The 27,177-nt window shown below is 41.0% G+C and overlaps 1 protein-coding gene across 2 annotated transcripts in view; it reads right to left on the reverse strand.

Annotated features, from left to right (window-relative positions):
• Positions 1-26,838, reverse strand: part of GSK3B (glycogen synthase kinase 3 beta) — a 153,474-nt gene extending 126,636 nt beyond the window's left edge. The window contains exon 1 of one of the 2 annotated variants that reach the window (XM_063351972.1): positions 25,420-26,838. In XM_063351972.1, coding sequence (XP_063208042.1) covers positions 25,420-25,507 — 88 coding nt within the window. In that variant the 5' untranslated portion in view covers positions 25,508-26,838. The remainder of the gene's footprint in view (positions 1-25,419) is intronic. The other variant, XM_063351982.1, reaches the window with a different exon arrangement.
• Positions 26,839-27,177: the final 339 nt, after the last annotated feature.

The following is a 27,177-nucleotide window of genomic DNA, read 5'->3' on the forward strand; positions in this document are numbered from 1 at the left end:
CATTTTCCCAATGACACTGCCATCTAACAGGCTTCAACAGCGAAGCCACTAACCCACCAATGCTCATGCTTTTCTGGGAGAAGTACTTCAGAGACAGGCAGGGACCAACCTACGCACAGCTTGGGAAATTAACATTCACACACAATCTAGCTGAAAACCACTAGATGGGAAATAGCTCTAAATGCCAGAAGGAAATCTTTAGCAACAAATCTCAAAAAAAAACCCAAACTAAAACCAGTTTCTCCTAATCAAGAGGACAGCAAGCAGAACAAGCAATTTCCTAACCTTTACATTTAGAACAGACTGCTGCTTTAAGCACACAAAAAGCAAGCCAACATGTTAAAGTGTTCAAGATCTACAGAACTGACAATTTGGTTTTCTATTTCTGGCTGCTTACCCTGCTGCTCCTGCCTGTAAACATTTTGTAGGAGGATGTGAAATTCAACAGAGAGGACTCTGAACTATGAATGACTCCACAGTGGCGCATTCTTAGAAGTGCGTGGTGGTGCCTATGAGCTCAGGCATGCTAACGTCACCGGTCAGGGTCAACTCAAGGCAGCTACAGCTCTACTTGGTTACAGATGAATGTCAGTTCGTTAATGTGAAAGTGCCCTTTCCCCACCTCTAGTGGTAATTTGAAGAGAGAAAGAAGGAAAAAATTTAAAAAAAAAAAAGAGGAAAAAATATGTAAATTTTTTTAGGGAAATTAGGTTAATAGGACACCCAGTAATACCTTCAATTCTTTGCTGGTCTTTAACTTCTAGTAGCAACACACACACACACTGAACACTGACTTCTTATCTCATTAGGCCTAACCATTTCATTTACCATACTCATTTTGTCCAACTTGATGACTTGAAAATCTCCGTATACATTGCATAATTTACTCCGAATGCTTTCATTCTGGATTCCTCACTTGTGAGGAATATTGAATAGGTATGACAGCCTGTCCCATTTGCTCCCTGGTCTATACCAACACCATAACCAGCTACCTGAGCTTGTAAAATATAATATAAAAATCATCCTAAGGGCTTATCTACACAGGACTGAGGAAAGAGTAAATTAGATAAGATTAAAGTGAGACATTATTACACACAGGTATTCTTACTTCAAATTAGGTATGCACAACCTTCAATATACTTTGACCTGATGAACCAAGGTCAATGCAAATGCTTTATCTCCACAAGGAAAAGGCTGACTTTATAATCACAGTTAAAAGAACTTATCTGAGCAGTTGAGTAGAACATTGTCAAAACGTATCAGAACAACTACTCATTTCATAAACAAATTGTTAAAGAACTTCTAAGACTTTGATTTGAAGAAGTAATGAGTTCATTTGGTCATTCAGCTGTAACTATACAGGGCACACCATAACTTTAAGTGTCTGAAAAAAAGGGCAGATGTAGGTTTCTCCACCACCATGGGTTTCCATCACCTAAAGACAATGTACAGGGCTGCCTGTCACAGAACACAAACTGTAATAACAGGGGACTTTGAACCTCAACATCCCAAAAGGTGGTAAAATTGCATCTTCTGTTTTATAGAAGCACATGTGAACAGATGGAGGAAAAAGAAATAGTATAAAGCAGAAAAGGAACCAACATCTGCTTTTAAATAAAGATGCAGTTTTACCCAACATATTGCAGTTTAAAGTCAAATAAGCTATCTTTAATTAAAGTAGGAAAAAAAAAAAAAGACCATCACCTGATCTTTTAATTCTAAACATGATCATTGTAACAACTTCAGTATGCCTTGGGGTTGGAATAAGACGTATACATCCCTCACCTTTGTTACACCATTTATATAAAACCAATATAAAAACAAGCTTGCCATGAAAAGACAAAGTGCAGTACAAACACAGCATCTCAGAAAACCTTGCTTTCTTTTACTCATCAGAAATGTACATGCTCAGGCAGGGAAGCTGAAAACTCCCATGTTTCCCATCTATAAAATGAAACCAAGCTAGAACACGTAAGAAGCTATCACAACACTACAAGGTGACTGTACCACAAACTCAGGCACAACACTGGACAGTGGTTCCCCCCACCACCACAAGGCAACTTATGATTAACCATGCAGATGTTTATTGGAGCTGGAACCTCCCCAGTGTACAGCGCTCTGCCAACCACAGATTGACCCATCTAGCAATGTGAATTCAGGAACAACTAGTTTAGACTAAACATCTCCAAGTCCAACCACTTTTCCCATACTTGTAGAAGGGCTTGACCGAAATGAAGTAACATTGTCACTGCTGAAGTAAAGCACGTTTATATGAAAAAAAAATACAGGAGACCAAAGCCTCTTCAAAAGAGAATACTTTCCACTGCTTATAAGGTGTTTTGCTATCTACAGCACTTCCAACTTCTATAAACTCTACTTTCAGCCTCAAAACATGTACTACAACAGTGAAGTAACACTAACTTCTGCCAAAAGAGAGCGTATTCCCACCAGCTCCATGGCAGCAAGCAACACATTTGACTCAACTGTCATCCGAAGGCTTGCAGCTACTGTACAGCAACACTAGAGATGAAAACTAAGTTTTGCATTAAAGACTCACAAAAAAAAAGAGTTATGTATTTTACTTTCTTTTGACCTCAGTCTTCCACATAGAGAGAATTAAATAAATCGCGAGACAGCGAGTCAACAAGGCAGAAACTTGAATGGAAGTCAAAATTTTATCAACCATTCAATTTGGTATGTAGGTTGCCATACAGAGGCTCAAAGAAAATTGTGCAATGATCTGACAACTCCAAAGGCAATATCTTTAGAGCTGTTACCACAATGAAAGAAACAACTCTTAAAAAAAAAAAATCAATCCATACTTTCACAACTCTTTCCATAGTAGAAAACTAGGTGCGTCATTATTTCAATATTCCAAACGTAACAGAAATTCACCACGTTTACTGCTGGTATAAAGCTTCCTAAGGACAAGCTAAATATACTGAAGATATTTTTAAAGTTTAGAGAAGCAACATTTGTTATTCCACACATTTAAGTATATAGCCAATTTTTTACCGTTAAAGCAAGGATTCAACCACTCTGCTATGTAAACAAACTAGTGCTGTCTCAACAAATTAACAGTGGCTTTCCCTAAGCACACTGCATGTTCTGAGAATTTGTAAGTGGATATATTATACATAGGAAAGCAAGAGAGTCCTCTGAGAGCCCTCAAAAAGCCTAACACCCAACATCAGCCAGAGTTCCCAACTATCTTGGCCGTTTAAAACATATTACGAAGTTCAAATACACTTGTGTTCTTTGCTAGTTATACTGGAAGACCTGAAACCTTTCACACGCTCAAGAGCAGTAATTACGGCCATCATTTTAGACATCAACATTTCAAACAAAAAAATCTCTTTATAGGAGACTGTAGATAATTTACTGACTTTCAAAATGACTGTTTTTCCAAGTAAATTAAAGTCGACCACGAAGAATGCCAAGGACCAACACATAGTATCTGATGGCAATCTAACTGTACGTCCTTTGGGAATAAAGGAAAATGGGACATTCTGAAAGCAGGCATTTTTATTTAAGCACAGTATCAGCCTCACATTCAGAACAATGGATGGCAGACACATTATATTTCAAGGAATTCTATGTATTTCCCTGCAAAACAGTAAATTCTGAGCCCTGGATCACAGACAAAAATAACAACTGTAACATGGGTGTGCGCTGGGGGAAGTATGGAGGCAAAACAGAAGAGTTTGACACACACACACATTGAAATAAGAAAGCCAAGATGTGGAGGGAAAGGGACACGCAGTCCATGTGCTCTATACTGTTTCCAACAGAGAGAAAGCATTAAGCTCTTGTTGCAAATAATTAAAAAAATAAAATGTTTATCTAATATTTTATATTTCAAAATATCACCCAATAATATTAGAGTTTATATTTCATTAACTACAATTTTTTTACATAAAAATCAGATTGAGAGCCTGGTTTGTCAGCAAATAAAAATATCATATTTCAATTTTATATTATTTATTTCATATGTAATACAATAATATAGTCATTATTAAAGTATATTATTTAATATGGTAGTATAAATATTATAAAAAACAAATAGTTCCACCCAAATAAATATTTCCGTTCCTAGAGTGTAGAGGAACATTTAATTTGAATTCACATACTCAAGACAGATACAGGTAAAACAACCTCAGTTCCTCTTTCTGGACTCACCAGCAGGAAATGTGCTAGCGGTTAGAGAAAACAAAGGAGAGCCATGGTTGGCCACACACAAAATTCACATGCAACATTTCACACCTTTCTTGTGACTGTGGTTATTTTATGGCCTCACTACAAGGTAGAACATCACCCTTAGATATATGCAGCAACTTACATGCCTCAGCACCTCAGATTCCACCTGCAGATTTGGTGAAGTAACTCATACTCAAGTTCAAAACCAGACGGTTCTACATCATAAAAGGCTAAGTATTTTGGTTTCACAAAAAAAAAACCCCACACATAAAAAAAACGAAAAAAAAAAACCACCACAATAAACGAAAAAGTCTTTAAGCCAGGGTTTAGAAGTACAAGCCTGTTTACTTCCAGCTATAAACTGTATGTATGTGACAGCACTGGAAGAGGCTGACACCTCATAGCCAGAAGACATGACTTGCCAGGCTTTCAAGAAGTTGCTGAGGGTTGTGCCAAGACTTGAGCACACTTCTTCTAAACCCTGAAGTGTTCAAGCTACCAAATACTGAGGAAGCGACTCCAAATGACCAAGCGGTTAGTTTGTAAATACAATTAGTTTCAGTGCCTGCTGCATTAAAGCTTCACAATAACCAAGAGCAGCAGAAATGCCCTCAAAGAGCATATTAAAATGGTACTTCATTTTTAAGCATCACAATTTCATTTTATCTGCTACAAACAAAGTGCACGCACACTCTGGACTACTTGATAGCAACAAGAAAGCATGTTATTTTCATGGAACAGACACACATCTTCAGCTAGAGTTCGGCGTGCTGAAGGCAGGTCTTCCCAATGCTGTTTATCCCAATGCAGAGGATGAGGGACATGCCTCTGTTTCAGCAGCAACAAGTAACCCTGTCACTGGTTAAGGCATAAAGCTCAACTGTCCAAGGACAATGCACTCCATGTTACTGAAGGAACATAACAGCAACAAAAAAAAAAAAATATCCCTGTAATGATTCCTTTAAAGACATACTTAACCATTTAAGAGTTGTCAGTTGGAGGAAAAAAAAGCAAACAGAAGAGTTTAGCCAAAACGTGCAATGCAGAAGAGCCATGGTGGGTGTCAACAGAGGGAAGAAGAGATACTTTTAAGAAAACTGGCACACCTCAACAGTACATTAAAAATAAATAAACCATGATAAGCAGACACTCCCATGAACTTTTATCCAAGTCCAACAGGACCTGAAATAAATAAAAGTTCAGAAAGTCATGATCCAAATAAAAGCTCATCAGGGCTACCTATGCTTGGAAATATAGCACAAACTGTACTAATATTTAACTACTTGATTAGATTTAACTCTGTTAAAATGAAGTGGGGTTTGGGCATACACTATGCCGAAACTCCTCACTTTCAGAAGCATTAGAAAACAAATTTTCACAGTCAAAACACAGTCAACACTAACAGTCTTAACCTGTCCAAGATTTTTGCCTAATATCTTGAAATAAAAAGCTCTCGAGAAAAGGTTGAGAACAGTAAGTGGAAATAGATGTGGCATTCTGACCAAAACCAGTTTTGTTTTCAATTTTTTTTTCCCCTCATAAAATCCTTTGAGAAAAGAGGTCAAAAAGATCAGAGGATGAACTCTTCTATTCACATTTAAAATACAATGGTTTCACTAAAAGCAAGAAGAGGCACTCAATTTATCATCAAAAAAAAAAACACAGAAGAGAAAATTGGATGGAGAGGTATAATTGTACTTAAACAGAACTTGAGTGAGTTTATCTAGCTGCCTTCATTATAAGGCTTATAATTTTATCAAGGATCTTCTGCACGAAACCTGATGCACTTTCTCCCTATCAAAAAACCCCCAAAACCAAGCACCAAACAAAACCAAATACGACTTTTAAGTAGTTCTCCCACATTCTTCTCCAATATATTCACTTTATACATAAATACTATAAAACCCTGAATTTAAACACCCCAGCTGTCATGTTGATGTCTTAAAGAAGATTGTTCTAACAGTATAACCCCATTCCTCTCAAGAACTCCACAGAAATTTACCTGTACCTTAAGTTTCAGAAGGTAAGGCATGTCTACAGTTTTCTCCAATCAACTTGGTTTCCACTACATCTTAACATCTAATACTAGCTAGAAGATCTCTCATGCTGGACACTACAACCAACTCCCCTCTAAATGTCAAATAATGCAACTTCAAACCAGGCTGCACAAATAGTGACAGCTAAAGGCAATTTAAACCTCAAGTGAAACATAACTCATTGTGTAGCGCTCATTCAGTCCCTGAGCTTGGATTACAATCAGAACATTTGTAGTTATGGACTTTAAAATGAGAATGGGATTCCCCTAAATAGTCTGTGAACATTCCTAATATGCTAGAAGCAACAACAAAAAAATATTAATGCCACTTAACGAATAGTAGAAAACTTGGGACAAATTCAATACAGGGCAGAGTTTCTTTTACTACTTTTCTCCTCACAGAAAACATTCAGGAATAAAGTCGATGTCACCATCTAGACAAAATTCTTTTTTGCACCAGTCTCAAATCTTAACAGGAGACAAGATGGAAAACAAGTCTGCTGGTATAGAAGTTCCTAAACCCAATGCAAGTCAAGACAACTCAACATCTGATAAAGCTACACGGCTGTTCTAGTTACTACTAGCCACAAAGAAACGTTCCATATGCATTCATGAACAGCTAAATTAGTATGTTTCTATTTATTCATTTTAGCTTTATTCCAGCCACTTTAGTGGTCTGGATGAAGGCACATAACTATTCTTTAACAAGAGCAACCAAGGCATTCTCTTCAAGCCACAACAAAGGACGTCTCCATATATGCCAGAACACCCCTCTCAGCATGGCTGAAGTTAGTTTTTTTGAGGGTTTTGTTGGCAGTGTTTTAAAATCATGAAAGCCTCTCAGCTTTAACTTCTCACATGAGAAAGCAGAATATATAATAAGCAGAAAAATGGAAAGGATACCTTAGGTTCCCAAGCCTAACTTCTTCCTACTGAAGGAAACTATATTGTGTACAATCCTGAGTGTGTACTCAACCAAGGTAAGTCCTTAAGGTGCTTACCTTTTCCTGAGGAAAGCTATTCTAAAAATATCTTTTCCTTTGGGTGGGGAGGAGAGAAAATAGAAATATTTAAGATTTAAGACAGAAAATACATCCTTTTATAACTTCAGTGTCCTTGCTTTTACACAAGCATTGTACTTAATTAAACTAATGTTTGCTCACTCTGCCCTCCAAGTATTTACCAGAGGGAAAAAAAAAATACAATCAACATCTTCCCTGACTATTTTGCTGAAGTTAAGACAAATATCATCAGTTTCACTTCCAGGTTTACCTTTCCCATGATAATCCTGGCTTATGCTTCAGCCTGAATTCCCCTTTCGTGGAGACCAAGTGATCAGAGGAGCGTGCAGTACTCCACACATAGCCTCAGCAGCAGCAACCACGACTCTGCTCCTTTCCCTGTCTTCACTACCCAGAATCACTTACTACATTTACACCTATATTGTTCAGATGTCCCAGTCACACCGACATCCCTGTGCAAAACCTTGTCTCTGCACGTTTCCAAACGATAGGCTTTCAACATATGACCCCTCCACATTACAGCATGCTATTTCTAAGACACTTTATTCATGGCCACTGAAATATTCCTGTACATTATTCTACTCTTGTATTAGTCAAAGTAAGAATTTGTCCCACATTAAAGAGTTTTTAAGAATAGAAAAGGCAAGATGCACTTAAATGAGAAGAGTATAAATTTTACTGCTGTTACTCAGATTTTCTCGAATGACTTTAGACTTCACATTCACTTCTTACTGGCAGGAGTCTGAAGGTTGGTACAATCAAGTATTTCTCCTTCAGTCACAGTCCAGGCAAATGTTCTTCTCCCCTATAACCAAGCAGTGCTTTTGGGTATACTGCATGACTTAATTAGCATGCTTAATTAAAAACTTCCCAGCTGGAACCACTGATCTGCACATCAATTTTAGTCCAAATCTGGAAACTTAGTCCATTTGCATATACTCCTACCACCACCTCCTAAAGAGATCCAAAAGCCAGGATCAAAAAAGTTCTGAAACATTTAAAAAAAAAAAAAAACAAAAAAACAAAAAAACAACAACTTAAGACATTAGTAGGATCTGAAATTTCAAATTATCCTTGCTTTCTTTTTTAATCGAAAGGTGCATCGCTGCGTTCTTTAAACCAGACCCATTTACAAGTTTGCCATTCCAATTACTCTTTTATCTCAAAAAAGATTTTTATATTTGTAGAACATATTTGCATAAAACTGAAACTCACAAAAAACCCTGTGAGTCTAACATCAGCTAAACTCTGGCATTACAAACAATAAACACAACATTTCACAGAGACAACTGCATCCAAGAGCTGTGGTTCCATGCGGTTTCAAGCACAAATACTGACTACAACAAAGGTAAAGGAGCAAGAAAGTGAGATGTGACCATTTATATGTGAAGAGAAGTTATTAATATTTTGACAAGTCTGGATGAAAAGCAACAAGTATTTCTCTCCAAATTTTCTTCTCCATGAGAAAGTTACTTCAATAAGAACTGCATTAACTTACAATTTCAGTTAGCGTACCAACTGTTTCATACTTATCCAATACATCCTGAAATCATAAACAAGCTCAGGGAAGAGAGGGGATTTTTTTTTTGTTATTATTTATTTTAAAGCCATATCCATTTTCAGAAAACTCAATTCATCTGAATGATTCCAATAAGCAAAAAAGACCACTCAGCTAGGCTCTACTTCTTTCCTAGCAGCCGTTTCTGATGCCAGATTATTCTGTGACTTCTTGTCATCGTCATAGCATTGAAGTTGAAGAATGTCAACAGAAGCGCCGCAGTCTCTCACAGCTATCAACATGGAAGAGGAACAAGTTTTCCACAATACTTAAGTTGTAAACTCTTCCATCATTCAGAGGACAGCTGCAGACAAAAAAAGAACTGTACGCCTCGGCAGTCTAAGCCATCTAAGAGATGGACTATTTTGTGCACGTGAAAGTCAGAGCAAACACTAAGTACAGCCTTAAGCAAAGCACTGCCTAGAAATGAAGTACGACAGTCTCCAGCAAGAGCTTCTCTTACAGCTAACGGTCTAATCCTTTCATCAGCCAAAGACTTAAAAGGGAACAAATAAAAGGCATTCTGGGCTACTACTGTACCTTAGAAGGACTTTGGCACAAGGCTTCAGTGTTACCATTTCTTCTCTCTCATTTCAGCAGATTAGAAGGAAAAAGAAATTAATTTGATATCTATCTATTACTGCATATTCAAAAAACACTTGGAATATGGAACGAAGGCATCAACAGAATTTTACAAAACCAAAATACAATTTTAAAAGTTACATTGACAGTAATTAAGGATTCCAGCCTTCCACAGTAACCTCGCATATACACCAAATAAGACTGTAGCTTTGAGAGGCACAGAAAAAGCAGCATTTGTTTAGTTCTAGTAAAATTTTCCACACCAAATGGGAAACCACGTACCAGTACAGATGATCATTTTTGCTCTTAAGTATTTTTATAGTTTTGCCTGTGAGAAGTGTAGACTCAACAGTTTCACACATCCCTCTCACTTGTATGTCAAAAAGCTAGGTATAAGTCAATTAAAATCCCTAAAAAAATTGAAGAATAAAGAAGTGACAAAAGGCAATGCTTTGATTTTCAAAGCCCACATCAAAACTTTGACCTTTGAACCACAGCACTAATAAAATAAAAAGAATGTATCTGTCTACATTCCATAGATGTACAAGACCAAGAATTTACTTACTTTCTTGGCTCATATGCTATGCAACATCTGGTTTCTAAACATAGTCTTCAGACACTTGCCCATTTATTAAATAAAAACTAAAGTGACCACTGTGAATAGACAGCTATGTATTAAGGAATTAATATTCTTCACGCACTGGCATTATACACCAAAATAATTTACTTATACTGTAAGTTCTTTTGGGCAGATGCCCCCTGTCATAAGCTTGGTACTTACACAGCTACCGCAATATGGTCCTGGTCTACGTTTGAAGCTCTGAGCACTTCTTCACTTGCGCCAAATTCTTTTGTGTTGAAGTAAGAACCACAGGATCAAAAATTGAAGGAAAGCATTGTTTTTCTCAGGACTCACATGAAGCAAGCTCTAGAGATCCCCCAAAGAAAGTCTGTCGTTCTCAACTGCAGTACAAGACTACCAAACTAGAGCAAGCTTTCATCTGAACAGCACTTACATCAAAAAAACAAAATTCAGAGCTGATGTAAACCTCTAACAAAAAATACAGACTCCTCAACCATACTAAGCTTTTCTAAATATAGTATATTTACCTAAACTCCAAGGCTAAGGAAGTTCTTTCAGACTAGATGTAAGGAAGAAATTTTTTATGCTGAGGGTGGTGAAACACTGGAACAGATTGCCCAAAGAAGCGGTAAATGCACCTGGATACATTCAAGGTCAGATTGGACAGGGCTCTGAGCAACCTGATCTAGTTGGAGATGTTCCTGCTTATTGCAGGGGGGAGTTGGACTAGATGACCTTTAAAGGTCCCTTCCAACCCAAACTATTCAATGATTCTGTCAAAATTAGAGCTACGTGCCAAGGCTAGGACAAGCCATTGCATACGCACCCAGACTGAAGCTAACCGCTCTAAGATGATCTATCTAGCCTTTAAGTATTAAAGCTGTGGCCAATTTCACAGATCCTCATCTTCACATCCAGTAACTGCCAGCAAGCTGCCAGTAGCACAAGGCTACTTCATCCCAAGCAGAGAAGGAACAGGATCAGCGTGCTCTAACTGAAATTCATCCTAAGACAATGCAGAAATAACCAGAATGGCAGAAAATAATAGCATAAGGGACCCCATGCTGTCTTAATTAAAACCTCTCTGAGCTTCTATATATGAACTACCTGGTAAACGTCTTCATTTTTACAACGACCACTGCTGGGAATCTGACAGCTTTCCTAACTTATTCCAGTGCCCTCGTTGTTCTTACAAGTTGACTCAACTAACTTAAAGCATGTTTGCTGCAATTTAAATTCACAAATTATCAAATCTCCAGCGGAGAAGACAACGGCTTAGTTTTTTCTTTCCAGCTATCTTTAGCATATTGAGAGAACATTATCAAAAGAAATCTCCCTTCAACCCCTAAAATAAATCATCCAAAGTGCTTTCAGCTTTCCCTTAGAGCACATTTTCTAGATCTCTAACCATTCCACTTTGCCTGCAGCTACTCTGCTCCCAGCACAATACCAAAACTAGGTGCTGCCCTTTAACTTAGATTTATTAGCATGTCAAGAAGTGAGAAGGCTAACGTCATGTATTTTACATTACATTCCTGTTAATACAGGAATTACATTCAGTATTCATTCATTCAGTAAAAAATTTGCTAGTTCTGCAACATCAGTTGATTCTGTGCAAACAGCTAACTCCAGATTCTTCTCTGCATTTCTCCAGCCTTCCCAGTTATCCCCCACCCTGTTGTATGCACAGACAAGTCTTACTAAAGACTAACAGGCTACACCTGCCACTTCTAAGTTTCAGCCTACTTAGGTACCACTGCTTTGTCAAGATCATTTTGAACACATGTTCTTTAGTCCTTGGAACACCTCTGAAAGGAATGCAATCTAGAAAAGTTTACTCAGATCACATGCAAAAAACTTACTACTACCTTTAAGAACACTCTGCAGAACTCCCTTTACCTATCCTTCTGGTTTGACCATAAGTACTCACTAACTTCAAAGGAACATTTATTTTAGAATGGCTGCAGACCTTCTTAGACAAACAAAAGCCTGAGTTTCTGCCAGGATATATAAAATAGTTAACAGTGTGAAGGTGAGGACAGACAATATAAAGACATTTCATCTGTAATAATAGACGTACTGGGTCAGATCAAGGCACTGCCTCATGCATTTTCCTGTCTTCAAGAGCAGCTGTAAGCAAATACCCAAAGAATAAAACCACAGCAATTAACAGGAGGTATGCATACAGATATACACTTTAAATTATACATACACATATGCCATATATTTTAAGCACATTCAGTAGCTTTACCTAACGATAAATTACATTGTTCTCCAGCACTGCATCTTGTTGCCTGTGTCCAATATCATTTTATGGGAACAAAGAGCTCTCAGCTGCATAAACCCCAAAAAAATGAAAATGATGCTGTGACTGAGTTATTGAAGGAAAAAATTAACAGCATTCCATAAAAGTACTCATTTGAAGTTCTTAGTGGATTATGTGTTTTCAGACAAGCACTTTCATGCCACACAGTTGACTCCATTTACCAGCACGTTCCATGGCTGATCTCCTTTTAAGAGGTTTCAGTTATGTGGTCTACATATCCTTTTCTTCAAAGAACCGCCACGGGGTGGGTCAGTTTGTAAGAATCTGAAGAGTACAGTATTTTTTTAAAAAGGGCAGTTTTGAATAACTTCTAGAGGATTTCAGCTATTTCTCTTTTACTAGCACAAAGGAATATTTTTTTCTTAATACCATGCCAAGATGAAGCAGAAGTGATTCATAACTGCACCAGCCTACCTTCCTGTATTCTACAGAAGAAAATACACTCTTCAACTTTCAGTAGCAGCACCGACTCTCACGTCAGATCATCCAACTTCCAATATGTCACTATAGTTCAGCTCCATTTTTCACACCATTTGAAGAGTTATACATTATATAGTCTATTTCAGGACACTGAGAGAGGTACATTTTACAAAGAACATTTCACATATAATTTACAAATCTGGTGGAATACTAGTATTACTGCATTAGCTCTTTGCATTTTCATTTAAAAATGGGGGAAGGATACTATGACGTAGTTGTATATTTAATGTTTAATGACTTACCTCCCACGCAAGCACAAAAACTAGTAATAAATATGGCAGAGCTGATTCTACATACAGAATAATTCCATACAGTAAGGCTGAAGAAAGTGGTAAGAAACAACAGTGGACAAGTAATCAATACCTCAGTCAATGCATGCTTTTCGAGTGGGTTTCATATCAATATAGACAGAATGAGAAATCAAAGTAAAACAGCACAAGAGATGCCCAGAGCAATTCAAGGGATTTCAACAAACAAATCTCCAGGAGTTCAGTAACACCTGCGGTCTTCAGATGAAAGCTCATTATTCCTCTTCATCTGCAGACAAATTCCCCACCCCTTGGTTAACTATTTTTCTTGAAAAAATCAGGGACATTATCTGAATTTTTAGAAATACTTGCCTTTGTTCTCTACTATACTTAGAAATAACAGGTCTTTCAAATATACTGCAGTCATAAAAAACTGCATCTATAGTCTCAAAGCAAAAATGTAATACCCTGTAATACAGTAGTCTTCTAGACAGTCTAGTCCTTGGTGTTGACACTTTGTTCTCCTTACTGCATAAACACCCTGCATCAGTTCTACAATTTAATGGACTACTAATATTCCCAGAAAAATATTTGGCATACTAGCACACTAGACAGAGATGCCACTCCTACTACCCCTTTGTTTTTCCCCTGCCAGAATTGCTTACTCCATTCACACAGACTCAAGGCATACCTGCAAAGTACTAGGTGAGGGCTGCTCACCCCTGCGGATGAATCCATGCAGCAGAAAAGCCCAGTGCACCATGACTTTTGGACTTTGCTGGAGGCACAGCAATACACAGGAATGCTGGGAGAGGTGAAAGTGCCACAGTACAGAAGACACTAGGCTGCACAGTAAGCGTGACCAGCCAAAATAACCAAGTTAAAACCTACACATTACCAGTCTTCCCAGATACTCAAAAAAGATTACCATGAGCAGCTTTGAAAGTAAATATAAACTTTTGTACTTACACATTATTAAGGTGCAAAATCAACCTACCCAAAATTCAAAACAGAAGAGGCCACAGGTTCGCAGCATTTCTGTGACAGTATATACTAAATTAGCAGAAACCTAACTTGAAATATCAACAGCATAGTCAGATCTCCATGCTTTTTCCATATATTAGTCATAGCCACGCTAGAGTAAGAATGGTTTAATGTAATACTTGAACTACCTAGCCAAAAGAAGTGACAGAGAGACTATAATTTACTGAAAAAAAGGGACAGATGTACACCTACTACAGGTATAGGGTTATAACTGGTTTGGGGGGTTGTGGTGGTGGTGGTGTTTGGTTTTTTTGTAATAACATCCTGAAAAAATCCATGAGTATTGAATCCCAGCATTCAGTACAGATTGTTATAGGTTCACTAAGTAGTGCTGCAAACACTTGCAAAACTTCTAAGTGTGTCTCAAGTCTCCCCCTATGCCAACAACTTTTAACCTCATTAAAATAAGACTATTTACATTCAAAGTCACACAGCAACTATGTCCTTACCTGAAAAGTAACCTCTTATGAGTTTTAAAAATACTTAATTTTATAGCCACATACACACAAAAATCTTGACAATTCATCAAAGTCAGAAATTCTATTTCCCACCTTACCAGTATGCTCTTGGCTTGCTGTCAACCTAAATGCAAAATCGGCAACCAGGAGAGAAGTCTCCCATAGTCACAACATTCAAAAGGAAAAAGGCATTTGGAGTGATAGAATCCGCGATTAGGTTGCAATGCAGCTTCTTTCAGAGCTCCCTCAGCAGCATCAAAATTAAATGTTAATGCTAGTGGGATAGGACATTACCAAGTCACAGAACGTATCATGTGAAGTCAAATGAGAAACAGGTTTGCTATTTCTGACAAAACAATTATTGTTCAAGTATTAAAACATTACTCCCAAGTTCGGTCTGCAGAAATGTAATTAAGTCAACCCAGATCTGGCAGAAGATTTTAAAGCAGTCTGTAAAGGCTTTAAAGCAGCAGCTCTAAAGCAAAGCCTTCACACATGGTCTAGGTTTAAATTCCAGATCTCTGAAACCTAGATCATCTCCTCCCCTCTGTATCATATTTCTGACAATGCACATGTGTGTTTCTCTCCACACTCAAAAATACATGTAAAAAAGTAGTAGAGTAAAAGGAGCTGCTAGAGAACAGTTTATCATGATTTGTTCTCATATGGAGTCTACCGATTTTGACCTGGTCTGCCAGGAACCCCTTCCCGATTCCAGCTGCTCTTAAAAAAAAAAAAAGCCCAACCCAAAACAAATGAAAACCAAAAAAACAAAGCCAACCACAAACCAAAGGACATAATAAAAAAAAAACCCCACACAAAACAATACCCCCACAACATCCAAATAAACTAATAGGTATATGTAGCTACTACATGTTCTAAAGTAACTCTAGAAGAAATTTACATTTTGTAATTACGCCACCAGGTAAGAATGAAAATTAGGCTTTCACCAGGTATTTTGAAATGTGGTCAGCGTCCTTGTCTCAATATGACTATTTCTGAAGTATTATAATGAGTTATGGATATAGCATAAACATCTCTGCACTACTCCCTTTTAGAGTTGACCCACTATAATCAAAATTTACAGTCAATCATGAACTACTCAAACATTAGCAGTGAAAAAATAATCCAGTGTATTATTAAAAAAAAAAAAAAGAAAACCACAGGCCACAGCATAAAGCCAAAGCATTGACACGACACAGAACTTGTTGTTTGTTGCATCATAAACATCTATACCTGTCTGCAAAATCCCACAGGCATTTCAAATGTGCCACCTGGGAAAACAGCTGCCATTCTTTTGTTGTCACAGGTCCCAGTCATGTCCTTGTCAGCTTCCACGGACACTGAAAGCTAGTAACTCCATCCGAAGAGAAGCTTTGGTCTATTGAAGTTGAGTCTACCATGAAATAGAAGAGACTTGCAGGTTTGGTCGTATTCATTACCCTATGAAGATCTTCTGCTAAGCCAACTAGATTTCTAAAACACACTCCAACTGAATGATATTCAGAGAATTTGCTGGTGAGCTTTATTACTCAGGCACGTAAAGAATTCAAAAAATACACTCAACAGCCATCCCCATGTCATTTGCATAATAAAAATCTATACATAACCCCAAACGAACTCATGCCTACTGCACTGATCAAGGAACAGCAACCTCAAAGTTGAGCTCAATCTAAAAAGTCCAGTACCTTCCCTTCCAGGAGTTGCAATCAAAGATCTCCCTGCCCTTCCACTGACAGATATCATCTGAAGTTCGGGCTCAAAATTTCTGGAATAGTAAAGTTCTCCCGCTGTGCGCAAACCTCATGCTTTTGTCTCTAGTACCTTCACTAGTTGATCCACTAGAAACCAAAAACAGACAAACGGAAAAAAAAAACCACCTAGCTTTCCATGGGCCTTTAAAACATTTCCCCAAGACTCAAATCAACTCTGCAGTGCGCTGTAGTTACTAAAACACATAATCCAAAATTAACAATTTTTGTAAACCTATTTCAAAGTCTCTAAAACTGAAATTTGATTAGTAAGGTTTCTCTATTCTCTGAGGAACGCAAAAAACCCATTAACTTGCATCTACTACACTGCATTACACTATACAAACTTGTGTCTCCCAAGCCAGTAGATACAATCATGAGTAAGACTGGAAGATTAGAAGTTAAATGGTCAACAGATATGATCTTCTCAAGGACAATGTTACTTTCCGCTTCTGTAGGTTTCAGTTGAGCAATTGTGTATATACACATATATATAAAAAGCATTCCAGAACCCTTACATCTACTCACCTGCAAAACGTATGCTTTGCCAGAAAGCTTCTATTCTCTCAGCAAGGCACGAAACATTATTTCTGATGCTGATACTCAACCTCCCACAAACGTGGGGAAATTCACTTATGGCTATGGACTTCATTCACAGGGATACAGATCTGTGCCAAATGATTCATGTTTACTTGGCCAACAACCAAATATTCATTTATTTAGGCTGATGAATTTGTGTCCCCTTCCTCCCTCAAGGAAACGCACTCATACAGGTCAATTCATTGTGTTAGTTTTTTTTTAATTTAATATACACTTAAGACAAATGAAGCACATGAGAGATGGGATACAAATAATAATGTAGGTTCTATGTAACTGTTTGCAACTGTTTTCTGAATCAAGAAAACCAAACAGATTGGTGCTATCAACTGTGACTAAATAGTCTTTCCTCTTTCTACACTGCAAGAAAAATCAAATTCTTCTTTGCAGCAACAGTCACATTTTAGTTTATCTTTCTGCAAAACATATTCTTGGCCTGTCTGAAAATTAAACAATTGCCTGCATTCCTGACAAAAGATACTTCTTTGAACTACAGGGCTTGTAGCTGACAAGAATTATATTCCTACTAAAAAAGTCAAAACAGACAACATTCTACAGTTATGGCTGTAAGAAGTCTGCCTGGGTTGGAAAAATTCAGCTGCTGCTTCCCTTCTGGTTACAACTTCAGAGCCAACACCCAACTTCTCTCCTTCTAAGTGCTCTGATCCAAAAGCCAGCGGCAACTTTTGCTGCTCCACTCAAACACTTACCTTTATGCATGCACAACAGCACAGTATTCCCAAGGCCCATACACTCTCTATAGCATTTACTTATCCAGCGGTATCAATCAGGAACATCTTCACTTTCTCTTCGGATCAGCAGGTCTTATTATGATCACCTACTGTCAGGCACTTGGCCTACTAACAGATTTCTTCAAATCCAGCTGCCTGAAGAGACACATCAAGCAATGTAACTACACCGCTACACATTTCTGTCACACGTTATGTTTAAGAGACACTTTCCAGACTCAAAATCAACAGAAGCTACCTAAACAAAGGAAAAATACTAGCAGCTATCTCCAAATAATTCAACTCAACCTTATTATAATAGCAGCAGAACATTCGTTCACTACTTTCAACATGACTACATTGATCATTGTAACCTACAAAGCAAGAGACACTCAGCCATATTCAGATCTATTATGAAATTATGAAACTATATTTTTATTAGCTGTGAGCTCTTAGTTACAAGCAAGCTAAAGATAGTTTTCTGTGGCAGGCACCAAGGCCCTCTGCAACCCCACAGTGCTATTCCTTCAGCTAAATTGACTCCACATTACTGACACGGAAACCTAGCAAATAATGAAGAAATTAATTACTTGGAAGATACTTGGAAACTCACTTTCACCCGGTTAATATCAACTCATCAAGTGCATGTGCAGGAAGCACTGGTACTGATACCAAAAACTGCATCAGCTCTTGAGATTAAAACAGAAAATACTGGGTCGTCTGCTGCTATGGAGAAGTGGCAATGCTCTAGGCAAGGACTGTTGCCATCCCTTCAGAAGAAGCTGTTGCTGTATGACTTTTATTTAAAAAACCCTCAGTGCTTGACACTGACAAGATACTTTACCACTTTCCTTTATTCCATTATAAGACAGACTAGGGTGAGAACACAAATTGCCTTAAATGCTTAGATCTACTTCCAGTCTGCAAGAGGTGAAAGCACAGAATGAACTGCTTTGCTTTATTTCCTTTTCCAAACAACGGACAAGTCATCTGTGGCAAGGGCACCTAATGAAAAAGATTCTTTGATAGCACGGATCATACAAGAAAAAAAAAAATAATCTCTGTCCACTTCTTTTAGAAACACAGCAGTATGAGTTCTGGGCATCCACATTTTTGACAATTCTCTGAGGGCGCTACAGAAATGCTTTCAGTAAGGTCTCCGACACAGATTTCTCTTGAAATCATCTCATCTCTCCCACCGCACAGACAGAATATCACACAGCAGCACTGTTAGATCATATTCATCGAGTCGAACATGCACTGTCTCAGGGACTACACCCAGACAACTGACCCTCTCTCTACGGCATGGTAAGCCAGTACCAATAGGGGCAGGAGGGATTCTGAAGATTTGATGAAAGCAGTTCTACCTATATTGGTTATCCAAACCTAGTTTGCAAAAGCTTCTGGTAGAGCTTCATTTTAGGCTTCTGTTTAACGAGATACAGCAGCACTGACAAGGAACACCTTCCCTGAGAGTGATTATGATGCTGCAGCTACTTTTCACAGAGGTGTATCTTGCTACCATGTCTCACACCTTATCACCTTGAGACCAGATTGCTGCAGTGCACTCAATATATGGCTACACTTTAAATCAATTCAAAAGCATTAAGTGGCATAGACCATCATGCCTGCAAACTTGCGCCTTCCCCAATGGCAGTATGCAGCACTCTGGCAACAATCTCCATCAAATGAGAAGTGCCAAGGAGGTTCCTATTTTGCACCTAGAGAGGAGGGCTGACCCACACAACACTCTATGGGTTTGAGCCTTAATGTCTGAGGGAGCATCTTCTCCTGCCAGATTATAAAAGCTGTTATTACTATGTATTTTCAACATACATAAAGGAGCACCTACTCGCACAGCTTACTGAAGGATGCACTGACAAGATAGAAGTTTGGATTTCATATGGACCGAGGTCAAAGAAAAATGAGGAGGGCAGTTTCGGGAGGCATTTAAACTTTCAATACGCTCCTTTTTATAGCTGTTTGATTTTAAAAGTTTTGCTCATCTTTCAAGGCTGCACTGGGCTCATGCTCATTAAATTCAGAAATCAGCCAAGTTAACTACACCAGCCATAGAGCTTCTGCAGGAGACAGCCACTTTAGCACTTCCCACACGAGCTATGGTGACTAAAAGTCCTCAGAGTAAAGTTAATTCTTTTTTTTTTTTTTTTTTTTACAGAAACAAAAGGGAGAGAACTCCAGAAAAATGTTCAAGTTTTAAGTCTACAGAAATTTCTGGAAACCCAAAGGTAACAGACTTTCCAATTTAAAACAGGACCCATTGAGTCATTCAAAACAAAAAGACTCCAACAGCTTGAACCAAGAGGCTGCAAGTGTTCTCCAACCAGCTTGCATATTATTAGTTAACGTGTTCGAATAACTAAGAAGTTTAGTATTGTTTCAGAAAACGCCAGAGATGGTCACAGCACAAAGCTTTAATTGCAGGCTTTTTGCAAACACAGATACTCTGTAGGCTTTGAGTCTTCTTCACATCATCCATCCATCCAGTTCAAGAAAGAGCACGGGGTGAGGGAAGAGCAATAGCCCACAAAACTGTTAACATTATGAAGACCTGCAGTGAGCAAACTGGACACCACTGTTGGAAAATCCTTAACGTTCTACCTAAAATAGCGCTTAAGGATATAATACACCAAAATTAAAGAACTCTTGGGGCAGTAGAGGGAAATCCTTCAGCCTCTAGGGTAGTCTTCAGCAATATATGCCAAAGAACTCATTCTTTTCTTATCCCCCATCAAAAAGATCAGAGTACATAAACCATCACTGCTTTGGGATACCTACAAGGCCCTTGAAGCAATGAAGCAATACCAACTTCCAGAGCCAGGATCCACACAGGGAAGGAGCATACTGCATAAGCCATATGGGTTTACACAGCTGTGTAAACAGGTGAACAAGATGGTTAAAATATTCATAAGAGATCCAAAAGGTGAAGCAAGTGATAATACAATAGGCGATCACCTCCAGGAAGCAGTGTAGCAAAGAGGAAGTGTGCGGAACAGTGATGGATAAGAAGAAAAGGTTCACAATAAACCCCAATACGTCTTAAAAGAAAATAAAATAAAAAATAAAAAAACTCAACCCACAAAACGAAAACAAACAAGACGTGGCAGACAATAAAAGAATCAGTCAAATTATCATTTGACAGGTTCCACTGACAGGCCTCACTTTTTTATTATTTTTCTGCTCAAGTACCCCTAATGACATGAATAAAGAGAAAATAGTTTGTCAGTGTTCAAATTAAGTACAGCAGACAGCTGTTTTATTCCTTTTCAGACTGCAAGGCATGACTTTGGGGCACTACAGCATGAGACAGTTTCCACTGTAGCACACATGGTCATTAGCTGACCCTGTCAGTGCAATTTTTTTTTCAAGTTTAGGCACGAAGAAAGCTGTTCACCCGGCAGCAGTCAGAAAGCTGGACGGGGCCAGGATCAGCGACGGCCAGACACATAACGCTCAGCAGGCTTCTGGAAGGGAGTGATCTTACTCTCTCCAGCAAGGAGAGCAGGATGGGCGGCTTCCAGTTTCAGAAACCAATTAGGCAGAAACTGCTATCAAAGCAATAGAGAGGGCCCTACCCTAACTGGGTTGAGAAACAGAAGGTGGCATTATCTCAATCATTTTGCCAGTTTCAACAGCCCCACTCATTCCTTCTCGCTGAAGTTGCCCAGGGTGCTCTTTTCCAAGGCTCTTCCTACACACCTACCTGGACATCACACAGTATTAAACTAAATGTAGATGCCACATGCTACCTAAAATGCTGTAACTTTTATCTCCTGGCTCATGGAGTGGCTACTAACAGAGCAACAAAACTCCAGACTTTATCCTTCATGAACCACTTCTTAAAGAGGTGTTACACTAACAAAAGATGCACCACGCTCAAATGCCAGCAGTAATACCATGTGTGAACAGTACACAGCAACAGAGGTTTACCACGCTATTGTGCTTTTGGGAGATTATACAGTACAAACATCAGTAAGTCTAAGAAGAAACAAAAAACTTCAACAAAAACCAAGTTTGGCACCACTGTAACATTCTTCTAGAGAGTCCAAAATGAATTATTACAAGATTGTCCTTTAGATTTTGCAACCAAGAGTATGTGTACAACATCAGAATTAGCTAAAGCAAATAAAATTGCCTTCCTCACCCTCCAAGTTCACAAATTCTGCATAAACAATTACAGACCCACGACACTCACACATGGAACAAAAAACTCTTCATGGCAAGCGTTAGCCATGACATTATTTACTGCAGACCAACAAGATAATTGGCTACAGTTACAATAAGCACTGCTGTCTACAAGGACTTGGTGTTACTTCAAACACTTATTTTCCAGAAGCTCAGGAAAAAAAAAAAATTCAAACAAAAAAATCAATTCCATAGTCATTAGATGAAAATTCTCAAACTGCAAACTTCGAGACTTCTATTTTTATACAGATATTTTTGGTCATGTGTTGCATGACTACCCTTTATATTTCAGGATTATTTTTGTCCCATTTGGGAAACAATGTCCATCTGGAAGCAATGCAAGAACAACTAGGTGAAAAACAAAGAAAGCTTCAAGCTCATACCTCTACTCTTATGCTGTAACCAGCAGGTTGATAGTATCAGCAAGTGGAAAACTGGAAGCTCAGCTCCCTCCTGTTGAGGAACAGACTCAAATCAAGGAGCACACGCACTTTTTTTGTCCAGGGAAAGCCTACAAACCCAGCAATATGGACCTGCACAACCTACTTGAGAATTACTTCAACGTAGAAATCCACATAGTGGGGCGGAAAGAACGGTGGAGTGATTTCAAAACCACCAAAATAAAAATAGAGAAACAAAAAATAGATATCAGGAGGTACTCCCGATGTTGATATGGCTTGAAAGAGATACAAGAAAGCCACAGGGTTCCTACTCTTGCAGAGATGTTAAAACCCTTGTAACGTCTATGACCGAGCAATGAGAGCAGCATGCACAAGAAGTCATCTTTCCCAACAGCCAGAGAAGCAGCTGTTGGTAATCTCCCATTCTTTCATTCAAGGCTCAGGCTTTATTACCAACTTCTGAGAACAAAGTCACAGAAATTAAGTCTAATAAATTACGCAGGGAAGAAATGAAAAATTCTTGCTCACTCTTTCTCCCCCATATACCTTGGGGAGAAGAGCAACCACCATACAGTTCTAGTACTGCTCCTCCCAGGTAACACAAGAATCGGTGAGCCCTTCTCCACTACTTTATCAATCCTTTCCTCATTGCTTGGATCCATCCTTCCTAGATAACTGCTGCAGTGCTCAGTCAGGAGCAGTAATAGTTGCAGAGACATCAGAGCAAGAGTGACTTCATCATTTAATTTCACTGCTACTCTGGGTATATATTTTATGGTATATATTTTACAAATAAAAGCAAAAAGGCCAACATCAAACAAGTCAGGTTTTGCTCCCTGATGACTTGGAAAGATACCTGCACCAAGACAGAGCTACTAAAGATGTCTAAGCAACTCAGAAGATACCAATCCATTAATTCTCACCTACCTCACAAGGACTCCTTTGTCCCAGCTTTCACTCAAAAGGCCTCAGAATGTAACTAAGTATCAGTCTGTAAATATATAGCAAAATAAAAGAGCCAAGCAAACTCACCACACAAGTGATTTAATTTTTTTTTCCAAGCACTCAACACCAGTAATCCATAACTTGCTACATCATGCCATAAAATGCTACCAAAACTCATGACAGCCAGAAAATATAACCGTTTTGGACACCCAGGAATTTTTTTCTTACAAAGAAAAAAAAAAGATAGCTTCCTGGACTGTCTTACATGGATTAACTGAAAATATAAGCTGCATTTCCCACAGAGTCCTTGTATGTGGTTCTCTTGCTTTGTTCTGACATTTTTTTCCAGAGAGCAGAAGGACCAGAAGCACATGACTAGAGCGACTGTGGGGGTTATCACAAGTGCGTGTGTTTTATGCTACGGCCTTTGTTTCTCCCTCAGTGTTATACACTTGGGATTGAATCATATTTGCAAACTTGTTAGTCTGCATCAGTTAGCACCCTCTTCACAGGCAAGCATCTGTCTAGCCTTTGACCTCAAATAAACAGGAAAGGAGCATCAGTGACCTTTCAAGAATCAAGCTGGAGATCTTGAATAAGACAAATTTAGTTGCTGAGCATGACAGGTCTAGGTCTAGCTTAGTTCAGATGGCCACCTACAGAAATACTGATCAACAAGACCTGCTTTCTATTCCACACGCGCATAAAGTAAATCAATAAATTAAAATGGAGTCACCCACAGTTTTCCTCCACACAAATCAAAAATCCTTAATAAATGCTAGTGCTGGACTTGATCAAACATATGCTCTTATGCTGCTAATATGGGTTAACTGCACCCATGTTTTTTGAAGCGCTGCAGGCACGCTGATCATGCGGATACAAGGTAGACTACAGACCCTGAGCCCAATGCTCTCTTCAAGGCTTCAACCGCAGTGGAAGACATTTCAGTGCAGAAAAATGTCAGAATTCCTGATCTGTCAAAAAGCTCACAATCTTACAGCGCTATGAAATGAAATGCATAAAATGATATGATATGATATATATGCACGCATGCACACACAGAGCCATGTCAGGTGTGGCCGTATGCAAGTATCAAATACATCAATTGCATGGCTAATGCATATCAAGCATTCCAGGTCCCATAAAGATACCACCCTGCGCTTCCGTAAGAAAAAGGAACATATCTCTGAAAACTATGCTATTAATATGAATCTGGAAGAGCCATTTAGTCGTTAATATGAACATATTCCAATCGAGTTAAAAAATTCCCCATTATAAACGTATAGCTAATATTTAGCGAGTAAGAACAGGGCCTTTTTCCACTTGCACCATGCGTTTGTTCAGATTTAATACATATTTTTAATTCACATAAACCGGCTAATCCCACAAGCTAGAATATGAAGGATGGGCACATATTAAACACGATTTCCAACATGCCTGTGCAGAATAAAGCACAGGCCTCATTCTTAAAAATACTCCTCTGATCAGAAAACTGGAAAAGGCATTGCCGAGCTTGAAATAACTACCCCATAGGCTCACATGTCAAAATAACCATTTTCTTATCCCCTCTATTGAGCATTTTACCAGAGCCTGAAGGATATTAGAAACACCTTTTGTAAGCCCCCCCTCCCCCTCCTCTTTTTTTTTTTTTTTTTTAAACGGGCTGGACTAAAAAGGTGCTCACACCCGATCTACGGGTGCATGGAAAAAAAAAAAAAAAAAAAAAATCTTCCAAGCCCTCTCCTTCAGAGCCAGCAGTGCTTAAAAAAACACATAATGAACGTGAATGTCACGGCCGTACCTACGTGCCCGCAATTGGTTTCCTCCTTTCGAGGCGGGGGGGAAACAAGAAGGAAATACAGGCTTTGGGAGCTCCCAATCCGCTTCACAAAGGAGGCGGGGGGGGGGGGGGGGGGGGAAGGCTTTTTAATTAGCCAGAAGGCCGCGATCAGAGGCTGAGGAAAAGGACAAACCAACGGGCTTGCTTTTTTTTTTTTTTTTTTTTTGTCCAACAGGCCCCAAACGAAGCAGCGGCGTGCGCCTATTCAAGGTTAATGGAGGGGGAGGGAGGGAAGGGGACAGAGAAAGGGAGCTGCCTCCGCCGGGGCCGGGCTCCCGCCCGCCGCCTCAGCGCAGGGAAAAGGGGGTGGGGGGAGTTGGGGTGGGGGGAGTTGGGGCGGGGGGGGGGGAAGCCCCGTCAGGGCCAGACAGACAGACAGACGGACGGACAGCCCCGCGCAGGGCGGCAGGATACTCACGGCTAACTTTCATGCTGCCGAAGGCCGAGGGCTGCTGCACCGGCTTGCAGCTCTCCGCGAAGGAGGTGGTCCTGGGCCGCCCGGACATGGTCTCCCGCTCTGGCCCCGATCACCACCTCTCCTCTCTTCTCCTCTCTCTTTTCTCTTCCTGGCCTTAACCCCCCCCCCCGCTCCGCCTCGGAGGGCCCGCCTGCCGCTCCCTCAGCTGGAGGAGACGGGCGGGACGCGCCACATGAAACGCCGGGCTCCCCCCCCTCTGCCCCCCACCCCCCGGGGAAGCCCCCTCCCCTCTCGGTCTCTGTCGCGCTCTTCGCCCGGCTGCTGCTGCCGCTTCTTTTCTTTCCTCCTCCTCACGCCGCCCGTTCCTCACAAAACCATCCTTCCCGGCAGCGCCGGTGGTGGGTCCCAGAGCCGCCTCCGCCCCGTCCGCAGCCCCCCCGCCCCGGCGCCGCTCCCGCTCCTGCCCCCGGCCGCGATGGCGGGGGGTGTGCTAGGCCGCGCTGCCCCCTCCCTGGGCGCCAGTCACATGGGGCGGAGGCTGACGGCCCGGCTCCTCTGATCCTGTCGGCCGGTTTCTCTTTTTTTTTTTTCCTTGTTCTTTTTTTTTCTCTTCTTTTTCTTCCTCCTCTTCCTTCCCCCGCCCCTCTCCTCTTCTTCCCCCTCGCCTCTGAGGGAGGCGGCAGGGAACGGGACTATTTTTCCTCCCCCGGCGGAGGGATCTCGGAGCTCCCGGATCCGCCGACAGGAGGTGTTGCGGCCGCTCGCAAGGGGATCCGGCAGGGGCGGTGGGATCCGCGGCGGGCGGAGTAGGGGTGAGACGGCCCGGGCGGCCTCGCTCGCTGGGTTTCTCTCTCTTTCGTTGTGAGCTTCTCAGTGCAGCGCAGAGGCGGCGGCTCCGGCGCGGCTCCTCATTGCGCCCGCAGGGGCAGCTGGCGGCGGCTCAGGCTGGCGAGGCTGCACTGCGGGCGGCGGCCGGCGGCGGCGGCGCAGGCCATGACGGCGGCGGCGGCGGATCCTCCTCAACCGGCTTCAGAGCGCGGGCGGCGGCGGTTGTTGCTGTTGCTTCCCCGGGCGCCCAAGGCACATGGGACTCGCCCGCCCGGCTGAAGCCTCCCGCCGCTCCCTCCCGGCGCCGGCTGCCTCCCGCCGGGCCCCCCTCCCCGTTTCTGCTCGATCGGTCCCTTTGTCCCCGCTGCTGCCTCTCCGCTGCGTGCCGGGCTCCTGCCGCTGCGCTCTGTGCGTGCGCCCAAGCCGCGCAGCCGCCTATGCCCGTCGCCGCCCTACGCTGCGGAACGGCCCTAAGCACCTTCTGTGAATAGCCAGCCGAAGAGCCCGGCGCACTCGCCAGCCCCCCCTCTCAACTCGAGCCCCCTACGGAAACACCCGAGCCGCCTCGGGACCAATCCCGGGGTCGGCACGGAAACGCCCGTAACGGGTCGTAGCCAATCACGGGCACAGCCGAGTCTCCCCGAAGCGCAACGGACACCCAATCGGAAAGCGCCGCCGCCGCCCTAGCAGCGCGGTCGGGGAGCCAATGGGAAGGCGGCCCTCTCTTCCGGATATTGCCGGGCGACCCCGAAGAGAGCCGAAGTCGGGGAGCCAATCGGAGGCCGAGCTGCCCCTCGTCACACCGCCCGGGGACGGCCTCAAGCCGCAGCCCGAGGCGGAGAACGGGGACAGGCCGCCATTGGCTTTCCCCCGGTCAGAGCGCTCCGATTGGCTGGTGGCGATGAGGCGGCCCGAAGACGCAACCCGGCT

The sequence above is a fragment of the Chroicocephalus ridibundus genome, chromosome 1, assembly GCF_963924245.1.
Source record: "Chroicocephalus ridibundus chromosome 1, bChrRid1.1, whole genome shotgun sequence".
In the NCBI taxonomy this organism is placed as follows: domain Eukaryota; kingdom Metazoa; phylum Chordata; class Aves; order Charadriiformes; family Laridae; genus Chroicocephalus; species Chroicocephalus ridibundus.